General features: G+C 42.1%; 1 protein-coding gene across 2 annotated transcripts in view; it reads left to right on the forward strand.

Annotated features, from left to right (window-relative positions):
- The first annotated feature begins 1,896 nt into the window (after positions 1 to 1,896).
- plppr4a (phospholipid phosphatase related 4a) overlaps positions 1,897 to 14,230 on the forward strand; it is a 29,652-nt gene continuing 17,318 nt past the window's right edge. The window contains exons 1-2 of one of the 2 annotated variants that reach the window (XM_042308165.1): positions 1,897 to 2,046; positions 10,335 to 10,520. In XM_042308165.1, the coding sequence (XP_042164099.1) occupies positions 2,014 to 2,046; positions 10,335 to 10,520 (219 nt within the window). In that variant the 5' untranslated portion in view covers positions 1,897 to 2,013. Of the gene's footprint in view, positions 2,047 to 2,255; positions 2,759 to 10,334; positions 10,521 to 14,230 lie in introns of those variants that run through there. The other variant, XM_024391849.2, reaches the window with a different exon arrangement.

Raw genomic sequence — 14,230 nt, forward strand, 5'->3', positions numbered from 1 at the left:
TCCCAGGGTCCTTAGCTTATCGATGAGCTTTGAGGGCACTATGTTGTTGAACGCTGAGCTGTAGTCACTGAATATCATTCTCACATAGGTGTTACTTTTGTCCAGGTGGGAAAGGGCAGTGTGGAGTGCAATAGAGATTGCATCATCTGTGGATCTGTTAGGGTGGTATGCGAATTGGAGTGGGTCTAGGGTTTCTGGGATAATGGTGTTGATGTGAGCCATGACCAGCCTTTCAAAGCACTTCATGGCTACAGATGTGAGTGCTACGAGTTGATTTCTCCATTGTGTTATTGACTGTACGTTTGTTTATCTCATGTGTAACTCTGTGTTGTTTGTGTCGCAATGTTTTGCTTTATCTTGGCCAGGTTGCAGTTGTAAATGAGGACTTGCTCTCAACTGGCCTACCTGGTTAAATAAAGGTGAAATTAAAAAATTAAAAAATTAAAAAAAGAGATCGATACAAGTGCCGTCCCACGTTCGCACCGCCCAACGGTCCCACGCCCTCTCCGCTCCTCACCTCTATCCTTCCATTGAAAATGAATGGGAAGCGGTGTTTCACTGCGTGGCTTCGTGTGCTAGTGTACACGGAGAATTAGAGGGTAAGGTGGAGCTCCCACCATGTCACCACCCATCAATTCCTCTCAGATCTCCACAAATGTCTATACTCTTGGCACTAAGGACTAGGGGTTGTTTCTGGACAGGCCATGTGTATTGTGATTGCTCAGCCAGTCAGGCAGTCTGGGCACAGACCAAAAAAATGTAATAGCTGTCAAATACTTGCTTATTCTGTCCTTGGAAGATTATCTCAATTACATTTCCTTGATTCGTTGCATCCTCATCTCCTCTTCTTCTTCTCATAACCCATTGGATGAGAAGGTCAGGGGTCCCTCCCCTTGATGCAAATAATCAAGGAAATGCAATTGAGATTCTCCCCTAACAGAGGGAGTTGAAAAGACGTGCGACTGCCTGCCTGCCTGCCTGCCTGCCTGCCTGATGTGGTTATTCTGAACTATGAATTGGTGGGTTTTAAGGACCTTACATGTTTTATAGCACACCATTAGCAATACTCCAGTACTATATAATAGCACTATTTCCTAGTTAATCACTGACAGTTGAAATGTCTGGAATGAATCTTTTCAATAATACTTTCAGTTAGAGCCCCTGGATTCTTCCTGACCATGTTACTTGACCAGGAAAAACTCTGTGTTATGCAGTAGTTGTACTCTATCACAAGGACAGTTTGTCTGGTAAGCTCACATGTCTCAGAAGAACTCAGGGCATTGTTTTAGCAGGTCCTTGAAGATAATTGGTCGTCAAGGTACAGTACTAAGGTAGAAAGGAAAGGAAGCTTTTCAAACCAATTGGGATGCTGTCTTCCCTTCTATTGTAATATTAAAGCTCTACCATTAGATGGCAGCAGTTATCTGCTTTGACTTCTGGACACCTGAGGTGAAACACATCTCATCAAACTTTTCTGCAGCCTACACTACAGCAATGGTTAATCCCCAAGCGCTTTTTATCTCATATCTGAAGTAATTCAAGAGAGCGTTAAACTGGAGATGAACCTGTGGGGGGTTTCCATTTCTGTCTGCATGAAGCTACTGTGGGTTATAAATAAGCTAATTGTCCAGTGTTTATTGGAAGGAGAAGGCAACTGATGGTGTGCTCTGAAATTCCCAAATGCCTTCCAGATAATGAATAAAGCTGAAATGACAGTCACAATACCATGGTGATGCAACTGCCACCACCACATAAGAACATGAAGTGAACTCACTGACCACATGAAGGAGTTAACAGACACTGTGGTTGAGCTGAGAGTTTCAATCCCAGATGGGGTGACACATTTCAACTAACTGTCTCAGTATTCACTAGGTTGTCATAAGAAGAGGTGGAAGATGGCAGGATTCTCACACTTAAAGACATGTGTGGAATAACACAGAGAGCAAGAGAAAACCAGCAAAACTGGATTGGAAAGCATTCTGTAAAAAGGGGAAAACCAGAGGGAAGTTGAGGATGTGTTTGTGTTGTACAGCAATGAAGTTGGAGGTGGGTATTTGTGTGTGTGTGTGTGTGTGTGTCCTCTGCATCCAGCTCTCTGATCTAGACACTTAGGCTACAAAGGCAAAATGGATTTTGTGTTGACATGAAAATTAACAATTAGTGGTGCAACACTAGAGGGTCGACTCTACAATAGTTATATGTGTAACACATACAAACACTTGTCATGCACCCAGTATTCATTCGGGTATGCGCGTACTCTAATGCGCGCCACCCGTGCGAAAAATAGGTTTTAAGTACATTTGTTCTGACGTCACTTGTATCGATCTTTTTAGCGTTTTCCTTCTCGAGTCGTTCCACATCGTTGTCACCTGCAAATACTAAATACTCACAAGGAATGTAATGCAATATTTGGAACATGTTTCTGCCCTCTAGATATCTAAATACGCACAATGTTTTGAATTGTATCATTTGGTTTTGTGGCTGGTTTTGATACAGTGATTTTTTTTGCGCGAGTGACTGACTGCAGTGGAGCGATTCCTTCAACACAAGCGCGACACTTGGCGATGGAGCAGAAACCACCAGCTACAGAAGCATAATTTCTTACATTGCCAAAATTACGGGCGGAATTAAATACAACTCTCTGTCTCCGGCCTCTCAAAGGAGAGACAGGAGGTTCATCATGTCTGCAAAAGAGAGATTAAAAGGGAAGGTGACCAAAGACAGCGTTACCTTACTGCCATGTTTCTATTTCGTTGAGGTAGGTGAGTTAATACAATTAGGAATTAGAATACTATAATAATAATATAATTTAATAGAATATATATGGTTTTGAATGAATATGCGGTCATTGACAGCGGAAATGCAACAAAATGCAGCTGTATCATATTGTATGCATCTCATTGCCTACAGGTAGCCGCGCAAAATGTGTGTAATTTTCAGTCACGGCGCTGTGCATTGGTATGGCAGTCACGATCAAAGCTAGGATTAATGATGAGGTTGCCATAAAGCTACTTATTCAAGGTTAACGAGCTCTCCTCATGTCTTTCTGTCATTTGTGTCATATCACAGATTCATACAGTAGCGATGATGTAAAGTGGTGAACATGATAGAGAATAAATCATTTTAATGTTGTGACTCGAATAGTCACATCTCTCTTGTTTAATCTCTATTTTATTGATCATATAACTCAACACCCACATAATTTAGAGAATGTTCGTACAAAACTAGTTGGATTATGCAAAAATGACTCCCAAGGGTGCGTTCAAGAAAAAACAGGAAGGAAACATATTTAGCCCTGTTAGTTTTCTCCCACGCAGTGATTATAATGAAACTGCAAATCATGAATATTGATATGCCATGCTAGTTTATGCAGGATTACTCTGTTATACAGCATGTGACGCCTATGTAAAATGACATAAGCCTATACAGCCAATGGATTAATACATGCATTAGCATTTTTTGTGACTAGAGGCCTAACTGACAAAGACAGTAATGTCATCTGCTGAATCTGGGAGCTCTCCATAGTACTGAAGACTGCTGCGTGGTTTCAATGCATTATTATGAGTTTGATGATGCTCCAACAAATATGTAGGTTTTACCATTCATTATAGATCAAGTGAAGATTAACCATAGATGATTACCTGAAAGAGCATCGGGTGGGTCTAATGTTTTCCCCTACATAGGCTGCATTTACACAGGCAGCCCAATTCTGATATTTTTTTACACAAATTGATCTTTTGACCAATCAGCTCTGAAAAAGATCTGAATTGGGCTTCCTGTGTAAATGCAGCCATTGAAGGCTATATGGCCTGGTTCTTGGATGTACACATGGGAGAGGGGCACGATGCCCATATTAAGTAGGACAAGCATTCTCAGGGGGCTTCTATAGTGCAGGTAAGGAGGGTTGCAATGCAAACCTATGTCATTGACAAGCAGAGGTCCTCTCTTCTTTGTCTGTTAACGCTGACTCTTTTGGTTTTACATTTACATTTTTTGTCATTTAGCAGACTCTCTTATTCAGAGAGACTTACAGTTTGTGCATTCATTTTACGGTACAGTTGAGGTCAGAAGTTTACATACACCTTAGCCAAATACATTTAAACTCAGTTTTTCACAATTCCTGACATTTGATCCTAGTAAAAATTCCCTGTCTTAGGTCAGTTAGGATCACCACTCTATTTTAAGAATGTGAAATGTCAGGTTTGTAGGCCTCCTTGCTCGCACCTGCTTTTTCAGTTCTGCCCACAAATTTTCTATAGGATTGAGGTCAAGGCTTTGTGATGGCCACTCCAATACCTTGACTTTCTTGTCCTTCAGCCATTTTCCATGACTTTGGAAGTATGCTTGGGCACACTGTCCATTTGGAAGACCCATTTGCGACCAAGCTTTAACTTCCTGACTGAAGCTTCAATTTATCCACATTATTTTCCTCCTCATGAAGCGATCTATTTTGTGAAGTGCACCGGTCCCTCTTGCAGCAAAGCACCCCCAGAACATGATGCTGCCACCCCCGTGCTTCATGGTTGGGAAGGTGTTATTCGGCTTGCAAGTGTAACAGTATAATTTCTGTCCCTCTCCTCACCCCTACCTGGCCTCAAACCAGGGACCCTCCGCACACATCAACAACTGACACCCACAAAGCATCGTTACCAATCGCTCCACAAAAGCCGTGGCAGAGCAAGGGGAACAGCTACTTCAAGGCCTCAGAGCAAGTGACGTCACCGATTGAAATGCTATTAGCGCACACCCAGCTAACTACCTAGCCATTTCACATCGGTTACACTCACCCCCTTTTGACCTCCTCCTTTTCTGCAGCAGCCAGTGATCTGGGTCAACAGCATTAATGTAACAGCTTTAGCTTCTGTCCCTTTCCTCACCCCTACCTGGGCTCGAACCAGGGACCCTCTGCACACATCAACAACTGACACCCACGAAGCATCGTTACCCATCACTCCACAATAGCTGCGGCCCTTGCAGAGCAAGGGGAACAACTACTTCAAGGTCTCAGAGCGAGTGTCATCACAGATTGAAACGCTATTAGTGCGCACCCCGCTAACTAGCTAGCCATTTCACATTGGTTACACAAGCCTCCCCCTTTTCCTCCAAACATATTGATGGTCATTATGGCCAAACAGTTCTATTTTTGTTTCATCAGACCAGAGGACATTTCTCCAAAAAGTACGATATTTGTCCCCATGTGCAGTTGCAAACCGTAGTCTGGCTTTTTATGGCGGTTTTGGAGCAGTGGCTTCTTCCTTGCTGAGCGGCCTTTCAGGTTATGTCGATATAGGACTCGTGTTACTGTGGATATAGATACTTTTGTACTTGTTTCCTCACAAGGTCCTTTGCTGTTGTTCTGGGATTGATTTGCACTTTTCGCACCAAAGTACGTTAATCTCTAGGAGACAGAATGCGTCTCCTTTCTGGAGCGGTATGACGGCTGCGTGGTCCCATGGTGTTTATACTTGCGTACTATTGTTTGTACAGATGAACGTAGTACCTTCAGGCGTTTGGAAATTGCTCCCAAGGATGAACCAGACTTGTGGAGGTCTACAATTATTTTTCAGAGGTCTTGGCTGATTTCTTTTGATTGTCTTATTATGTCAAGCAAAGAGGCACTGAGTCTGAAGGTAGTCCTTGAAATACATCCATAGGTACACCTCCAATTAACTCAAATTATGTCAATTAGCCTATCAGAAGCTTCTAAAGCCATGACATCATTTTCTGGAATTTTCCAAGCTGTTTAAAGGCACAGTCAACTTAGTGTATGTTAACTTCTGACCCACTGGAATTGTGATACAGTGAATTATAAGTGAAATAATTTGTATGTTAATAACAATTGTTGGAAAAATTACTTGTGTCATGCATAAAGTAGATGTCCTAACCCGACTTGCCAAAACTATTGTTTGTTAACAAGGAACTTGTGGAGTGGTTGAAAAACGAGTATATATAACTCCAACCTAAGTGTATGTAAACTTCCCACTTCAACTGTAGCTAGGTAAGACAACAAGATATCAGTCATAGTAAGTAGAACTGTTCATCAATAAAGCAGCTATCAGCAAGGTCAGTGCTGCGCGATAACAACACAAATGTCCTGCTAACTTGTGAGTGAGAGGAAAACAAGATACGAGTAGTGAAAATGGAGAAACAACAAAGTGGTGCACAATGTCTAATTTGAGCACCAAGCAGCGTTCTCTGCTCCATCCTCTACTTCTTCCTCTACCTTCTTTAGCTGAATATGTCGACTGTGTTTGCTATGCTTCAGTAAACATAAAGAACCTCAACAGGACATGAATGCAGGCTAACTCTCTGTCTAAGTGTGACATCAACAAGAAGGATAGCCCTTGGTAGACAATGGATCTGCTCCCTGAGAGAGAGAGAGAGAGAGAGAGAGAGAGAGAGAGAGAGAGAGACTCCATCTAGGGAGAGTATGAGGGATCATTGGATTATAAAAGTGTCAAACCCTGGGACCTAAATCACTGGCCTCGCTAGCCACTTGATCTTGCGAGCTGCCCTGGTGGCCCAGTCTCTTCTATCATAGGATTGCAATGAAATACAAAACATTATCTCTGGAAACCATGAACTCAAGTTATGTTGAATAACTTAAAAATAGTGTATGGTCATAGAAATAGTATCGCTAGAATGCCATCCATCATGGCGTTATTGACTTGAATGGGGTTTCCTATTTCTATGGTTATGGTTAGTATTCGACTTTTGATACATAACTACAGCAGAAGTGGCTAAAAACAATGGTTGCTCAAACAGAGCCTTCCAGATTTACTGGAATTGCATTTTTGTAATTTGCCCTTTGGTGGGGGACAACCTACGGTTCCTCCTTACCTTCAGCCTATTCAGATGGATGTTCCTTTACAACTGCTTAGTGACAGGCAAGATGGTCGTGCAGATCATCATTCAGTTATTTGCTTCATGGAGCTCAATTATATAGTAAATTAACTGGTGTCATCACAACAAGCAGAAAGCCTACACATAACCTGGATGTCAGTAATCAAACAGATGCAGGAACAGACTTGCATGATAAGCTCTTATTAAACAAGCACAAGGTTGCAAAGTGCTATCAGTGTGGTGGGCAACCAGGCAGCATCCATGTAGCACAGCTTCTAAGGTGTTTGTTTGTGATTAGGTTCATACCAATAGTTTGCTAGGCATTATTTTGATGCCATTGTTTATGTCCGTTTATTCTTTTGCTCATAAATAGTAGGTCAAAATTCTGTTTTTGGTTGTTTTAGTAGTAGTAGTAGTAGTAGTAGTGGTAGTAGTGGTATAGTAGTAGCAGTAGAATAGTATAGTAGTAGTAGTAGTAGTAGTATAGTAGTAGCATTATTAGCATCAGTAGTAGTATTAGTAGTAGTATAGTAGTTGTAGTAGTATAGTATTAATAGTACTAGTACTAGTATAGTAGTAGTAGTATAGCAGTAGCATTATTAGCATCAGTAGTAGTATTAGTAGTAGTATAGTAGTTAGTATAGTAGTAGTAGTATAGTAGTAGCATTATTAGCATCAGTAGTAGTATTAGTAGTAGTATAGTAGTTGTAGTAGTATAGTATTAATAGTACTAGTACTAGTATAGTAGTAGTAGTATAGCAGTAGCATTATTAGCATCAGTAGTAGTATTAGTAGTAGTATAGTAGTTGTAGTAGTATAGTATTAATAGTACTAGTAGTAGTATAGTAGTAGTAGTATAGTAGTAGCATTATTAGCATCAGTAGTAGTATTAGTAGTAGTATAGTAGTTGTAGTAGTATAGTATTAATAGTACTAGTAGTAGTATAGTAGTAGTAGCATTGTCAGCTGTTGTGTTGTTATTTAACTAGGCAAGTCAGTTAAGAACAAATTCTTATTTACAATGATGACCTACTCCGGCCAAACCCGGACGATGCTGGGCCAATTGTGCGCTGCCCTATGGGACTTCCAATCACGATGGGATGTGATACAGCCTGGATTCAAACCAGGGACTGTAGTGACACCTCTTGCACTGAGATGCATGAGATGCAGTGCCTTACACTGGTACGCCACTCGGGAGCCCTAATAACAAAGATCAAATCATTCAATGAAATAATTAGGATTTCTATCAGCCTATTGGAAGTGTAGAATACATCTCAAATTCTAGCCCCTTGTGGATTTGACATCTCTAACGCAGTTCCACCTCCGACATGTGGATATCGGCTAAAGCAGATCTGATTGAATTGAACCCTTAGTCTCCAGTGCATGATGGAGAAAGCCTCAGGAGGGAGGAGTTGTGTAGGGCCAGGAGTTTTTCCTTACCTTGTGACCTGGTGCGAGAAAGTCCCATTTGTGTACATTTACTTTAAAGAGTTCCGTACTGTAACCCCCGTCCCCAACAGAGAACATTGATCTCACTCATGTAAGATCTGTAAATGTAGCTCCTGAAGATGCCTTTGGTCAGCTGTAGTAAGATAACATTTCCCTTCAAAGGTTACATTTCCATCGTTTTTGATCGCTTGCCTATACTGATCCTCAACAGATCGTATGCTATCCCATTCTGTTGCTGTTGTAATCATTTGTAATCACCATTGGCAAGAGGCATATGGAAACTGTCTGTGTAATTGCTGTAGAAATTCAGTTCTCACAGAACACTCAGATAATTGCTTTTCTTTGCTGAGGTAGAGATAACTATAAATGGAGAATGAATGGAAAATCCACCCTGTGTAACCACTGTCAAATCAAATCCAAATCAAATCAAATCAAATTGATTTATATAGCCCTTCGTACATCAGCTGATATCTCAAAGTGCTGTACAGAAACCCGGCCTAAAACCCCAAACAGCAAGCAATGCAGGTGTAGAAGCACGGTGGCTAGGAAAAACTCCCTAGAAAGGCCAAAACCTAGGAAAAAACCTAGAGAGGAACCAGGCTATGTGGGGTGGCCAGTCCTCTTCTGGCTGTGCCGGGTGGAGATTTTAACAGAACATGGCCAAGATGTTCAAATGTTCATAAATGACCAGCATGGTCGAATAATAATAAGGCAGAACAGTTCAAACTGGAGCAGCAGCACGGCCAGGTGGACTGGGGACAGCAAGGAGTCATCATGTCAGGTAGTCCTGGGGCATGGTCCTAGGGCTCAGGTCCTCCGAGAGAGAGAAAGAAAGAGAGAAGGAGAGAATTAGAGAACGCACACTTAGATTCACACAGGACACCGAATAGGACAGGAGAAGAACTCCAGATATAACAAACTGACCCTAGCCCCCCGACACATAAACTACTGCAGCATAAATACTGGAGGCTGAGACAGGAGGGGTCAGGAGACACTGTGGCCCCATCCGAGGACACCCCCGGACAGGGCCAAACAGGAAGGATATAACCCCACCCACTTTGCCAAAGCACAGCCTCCACACCACTAGAGGGATATCTTCAACCACCAACTTACCATCCTGTGCTTTCATAAGCCACTGTAAGCCATTGTATGTTCTCTATGTTCAGGTCATGTTCTGCGATACACAGTGTTTTTGTGCTTGGGTAACAGTTTCAAGTTTCAAGTTTTATTAGTGGTATGTACTTGATACACATGGTATACACCGTCCAATGAAATGCTTACTTGCAGGTTCCTTCTCGACAATGCAACAATAAGAAAAGATAAGAGTACAAACATTAAGTAACTCAGTTGGTCATCAACAGGTGCTAGGGGTAAATCTTTTATATAGAGACTTCCATTCTGTTATGTTAGCCAATACAAGTATAATTGGGGTCCAATCACTCTTACCACAATTGTGTATAATATAGAACCACTTATTCCTATTGTATCCTTTATGTTTTTTAGTTTGCCAAATTAAATTGTAGTTCAAGTTATTAAGTCACTGAATGGAAGCATTTTCTGATCCTTTGTGGCCCTGTCTGGAAAGAGAATTATAGTTTAAAAGTCCTCAGCACTCAGGAAGGATGAGGATCACTCAGGAAGGATGAGGATTACTGAGGAAGGATGAGGATTACTCAGGAAGGATGAGAATTACTCAGGAAGGGTGAGTATCATTCTGGAAGGATTAGGATTACTCAGGTCAAGATAAGGATCAATCAGGAAGGATGAAGATTACTTAGGAAGGATGAGGATTACTCAGGAAGAATGAGGATCACCCAGGGAGGATGAGGATCACTAAGGGAGGATGAGGATCACTCAGGAAGGATGAGAGTTACTCAGGAAGGATGTAATTTTGAAGAATAGTGGGTTGTCTTTTGGATGGCTTCTCTGACAGTGCTCTAATGTTAGTCTGTTTTCGGTCTGCTGCTTGCCATATGTTCTTAAGACAGCTTCTAACCTTTCCCCCTCTTTGTCTCTCATCTCTCTCTCTCTCTCTCTCTCTAGCTTCCCATCCTGGCCTCCTCTGTGGTCAGTCTGTATTTTCTGGAGCTGACAGATGTGTTCAAACCGGTGCGGTCAGGTTACAGCTGCAATGACCGAAGTCTGAGCATGCCCTACATCGAGCCCGCTCAGGAGGCCATCCCCTTCCTCATTCTCTTCAGTCTGGCCTTCGCTGGACCTGCAGCCACGGTCAGTGTAACCACAAACCTCGTTCCTGTGGTGGAATTATTGTAATCAAAAGGAGAGTCTTTTAGATTTCTTCAAAACAATCCAACTTTATTATTTAATTAGTGCAGTAATGGATCTGGTCGGTAAACACCCCTGGAGGTGATCACTGAGAACTCAACGAGGGGATTTGAGCCACAGCATTTTATAGCAAAATCCATCCTCCTGGATGTTCTGGACAAACAACAGATGTATGGAATTAATTTAAGAATTTTAACTCACATGTAGAAAATGCATACATTCTTCATAAAACAAGAAGCATAAAACAATAACTCATTGCATGTGTTCCTGCACGTGACCAGCTGCTATAGCACTGGCTCAGCCTCCTCCCAAGAAACTTAGCACTGTCTCCCATTTCAACCTCCAACACATATTCTAACTATTCTACCAATTTGTCTGGGGAGGTCATGATGCACAGTCACCTGCATGAACCCATGAAGAAAAACATAAGATGCATACAGATTATGAGGTTCAAAGCTATATCTTCATGAAAAGCACATCTTTAATGCATAATGCAGTACATGCAACAATGGAGTTTAATAAAATAAGCTTTAGTTATCTAGCACACTCCAATGGATCAGCATGGTGGAAATAGCTATTTCCATCCCAGAAACAGAAATTAGCATATCTTGTTGGACAAATCCAGATAGTGACTCCTGGTTTAAGTCAAATGTATTCCGTTGGTGCCAAATGAACATGACCCAAGACAAGCATCATGATTCCAATAGATCAAATAGATTAGGATCAGTTTTACTCTCCGGATCAGAGTTCACCCTCTCCATTCACCAGAGCATGCTGAGAATAGTGTCAACATCTTAAATTCATAACAGCAGTGTACTCTTACTCTCAAGGGACCCTAATTGCACTACCAAGGGATCACATCTAAGGCTTTAGGGGCCTGTTTGCTGGCAAACTCACTCAGTCCTGGTTTACTCTCTGTGAGTGAGGATAGTCCCCCTCTAAGGGTTCTATATTTAGTGTACCAGCAAAATTCACTCTTCATATTTCACTTCTAAGGGTTACTCACGGCCAGCATGTCCTTATACTCAGTGTGTTCCTTCCAAAGGGTTCATCCACTTATCAGTGCTCACATCTTATGGTTTATTCATGCTGAATGAGAGTTCACTCCTAAGGGTCCAGGGAGAATCCAAAGGGTTTGCTTACAATGTCTGGGGTTCATTCCAAAAAGTATCACATTTAATAATTTAGCATTCTCATTTTCCTGGATTAATCAGAAGGGTTTTCTCCCTAAAGTATGCTCAGATGTGTTTACTCATGCAGATGAATTCACTCATAGGCAATGGGATCACTTCTGAGGGAAGTGTATGCTCCCTAGAGGTTTTTCTTGTAGAGTGGTTCCGCTTTTAGGGTCTAGTTAAGAATAGGTTTTCATTGTTTTAATATTTAATATCTCATTCTTCCAGAAGTGTTCTGCTCTTGGGTGTAGGGGTCAAGTGTCATCATTTTGCTAAAGGTCATGGTTTTGTAATAGTATCTTCTATAAAGATAACATCTCTATGTTGTTCTGTCTATGGTGTCTTCTGTATTCTATACACTAGTGATGTGAGAAAACAGCAAACCTTAAGGTGTCTGTTAGACAGTTTCCCATGAACTTTTATGAAAAGTATTGGCCTAAAATATAATGTCCTGATTTTGCTGGTTGATGATCACCCCAAATCTCCATTAATTTGACGTGTTATATTCATACAATTATCCATTAATTGGACATGCTATATTTGTACAATTCTTAGCATCACTCTGCTGCTGCTCTCTCTCAATGCTCCTCAGCAAATATTCCCCTGACTGCGTCTCGCTCGGCGACACATTCTCTTTCTCTCCTTCGACTGTTATCACCTAGGCAACTTGCGGGGTGGTGCTTCTTGCAGTGTCATGCCTTGTCTTTCAGGCCCGTACAGTTTGGCTGGCGCTGTCAGCTTCAATTGGACTGCCGCACACCTAGGGCGACTGTCAGAACATCAACACAGGCAGACAGAGGGACAGACAGACAGAAAGACAGACAGACAGATTTTATGACTTATAAAACAGCTTCCCAGTGAAGGGTTTTCTTGTTTTTGTTTATGCTTGAATGACTTGGTTTTGATGTTTGGTCGAAACACACAGATTACAATTGGTTTCTCTATGTTGCTTTCTTTGACTTTAGCTATGACAACGTTATCGCAGTATGACACTGGCTTCGCAGGCAACTTGGTTACGGTTCAGATATTTAGCTGCGACTTGTAATCAAATTCCTTTTGTTGAGAAGAAATAGGTCACTAGGTCATCTTTAGTATTACACACAAAAACTACAGACAGCCATATAATACAAAGCCGTACTAAAAAACCTTTCAGTATAATGGCTTTGCCTCTAGCAACATGTTCTATGATGGTTAATGCAACTCCTATCGCTCTCTTTGAGTCATTAACTTCTTTAAGAAATGCAGTATGATCTATATAACATCACTACACTGCAGCAGGAGATATGATTGCTTTGACTATATATACTGCCTGTTTAATTTGTTCCCACTCACTGATCCTCTCATCATTAATGTAAATGCAGGCAATGCCCTATTAAATGTCATGTGCCTCCTACTGTGCCGAACGCACATGTTTTTCTGTACAGTATAGGCTATACAGTAGTAATTGATCCTAGAATCAAAATAAAAAAACATCAGCTGTTAAAGAACAGTAACAAAATTTGACAATGAATACTAAGTTGTTCAGCAAGGGCGTGCCTATGTGTACCTTCTGTATACTTCTGGCCCTTTCTTGGACACTGTGTTAACTAACCTCCAAACAAGCTTCAATGCCATACAATACTCCTTCCGTGGCCTCCAACTGCTCTTGGAAAACGCTATTAAAACCAAATGCATGCTTTTCAAACGTTCGCTGCCTGCGCCCGCCCGACTAGCATCACCACCCATGGACGGTTCCGACCTAGAATATGTGGACAACTATAAATACAGTACCTAGGTGTCTGGCTAGACTGTAAACTGTCCTTCCAGACTCATATTAAACATCTACAATCAAAAATCAAATCTAGAATCAGCATTCTATTTCGCAACAAAGCCTCCTTCACTCACTCCGCCAAACTTACCCTCGTAAAACTGACTATCCTACCGATCCTCGACTTCGGCGATGTCATCTACAAAATAGCTTCCAACACTCTACTCAGCAAACTGGATGCAGTCTATCACAGTGTCATCTGTTTTGTTACCAAATCACCTTATACCACCCACCACTGCGACCTGTATGCTCTAGTCGGCTGGCCCTCGCTACATATTCGTCGCCAGACTCACTGGCTCCAGGTCATCTATAAGTCTATGCTAGGTAGCCTCCCGGGTGGCGCAGTGGTTAAGGGTGCTGTACTGCAGCGCCAGCTGTGCCACCAGAGACTCTGGGCTTGCGCCCAGGCTCTGTCGTAACCGGCCGCGACCGGGAGGTCCGTGCGGTGACGCACAATTGGCCTAGCGTTGTCCGGGTTAGGGAGGGTTTGGCCAGTAGGGAAATCCTTGTCTCATCGTGCACCAAGGACTCCTGTGGCGGGCCGGGCGCAGTGCACGCTAACCAAGGTTGCCAGGTGCACGGTGTTTCCTCCGACACATTGGTGCGGCTGGCTTCCGGGTTGGATGGCGCTGTGTTAAGAAGCAGTGCGGTTTGGTTGGGTTGGGTTGTGT

This window comes from Oncorhynchus tshawytscha, linkage group LG28 (genome assembly GCF_018296145.1).
Source record: "Oncorhynchus tshawytscha isolate Ot180627B linkage group LG28, Otsh_v2.0, whole genome shotgun sequence".
Classification (NCBI taxonomy): Eukaryota; Metazoa; Chordata; class Actinopteri; order Salmoniformes; family Salmonidae; genus Oncorhynchus; species Oncorhynchus tshawytscha.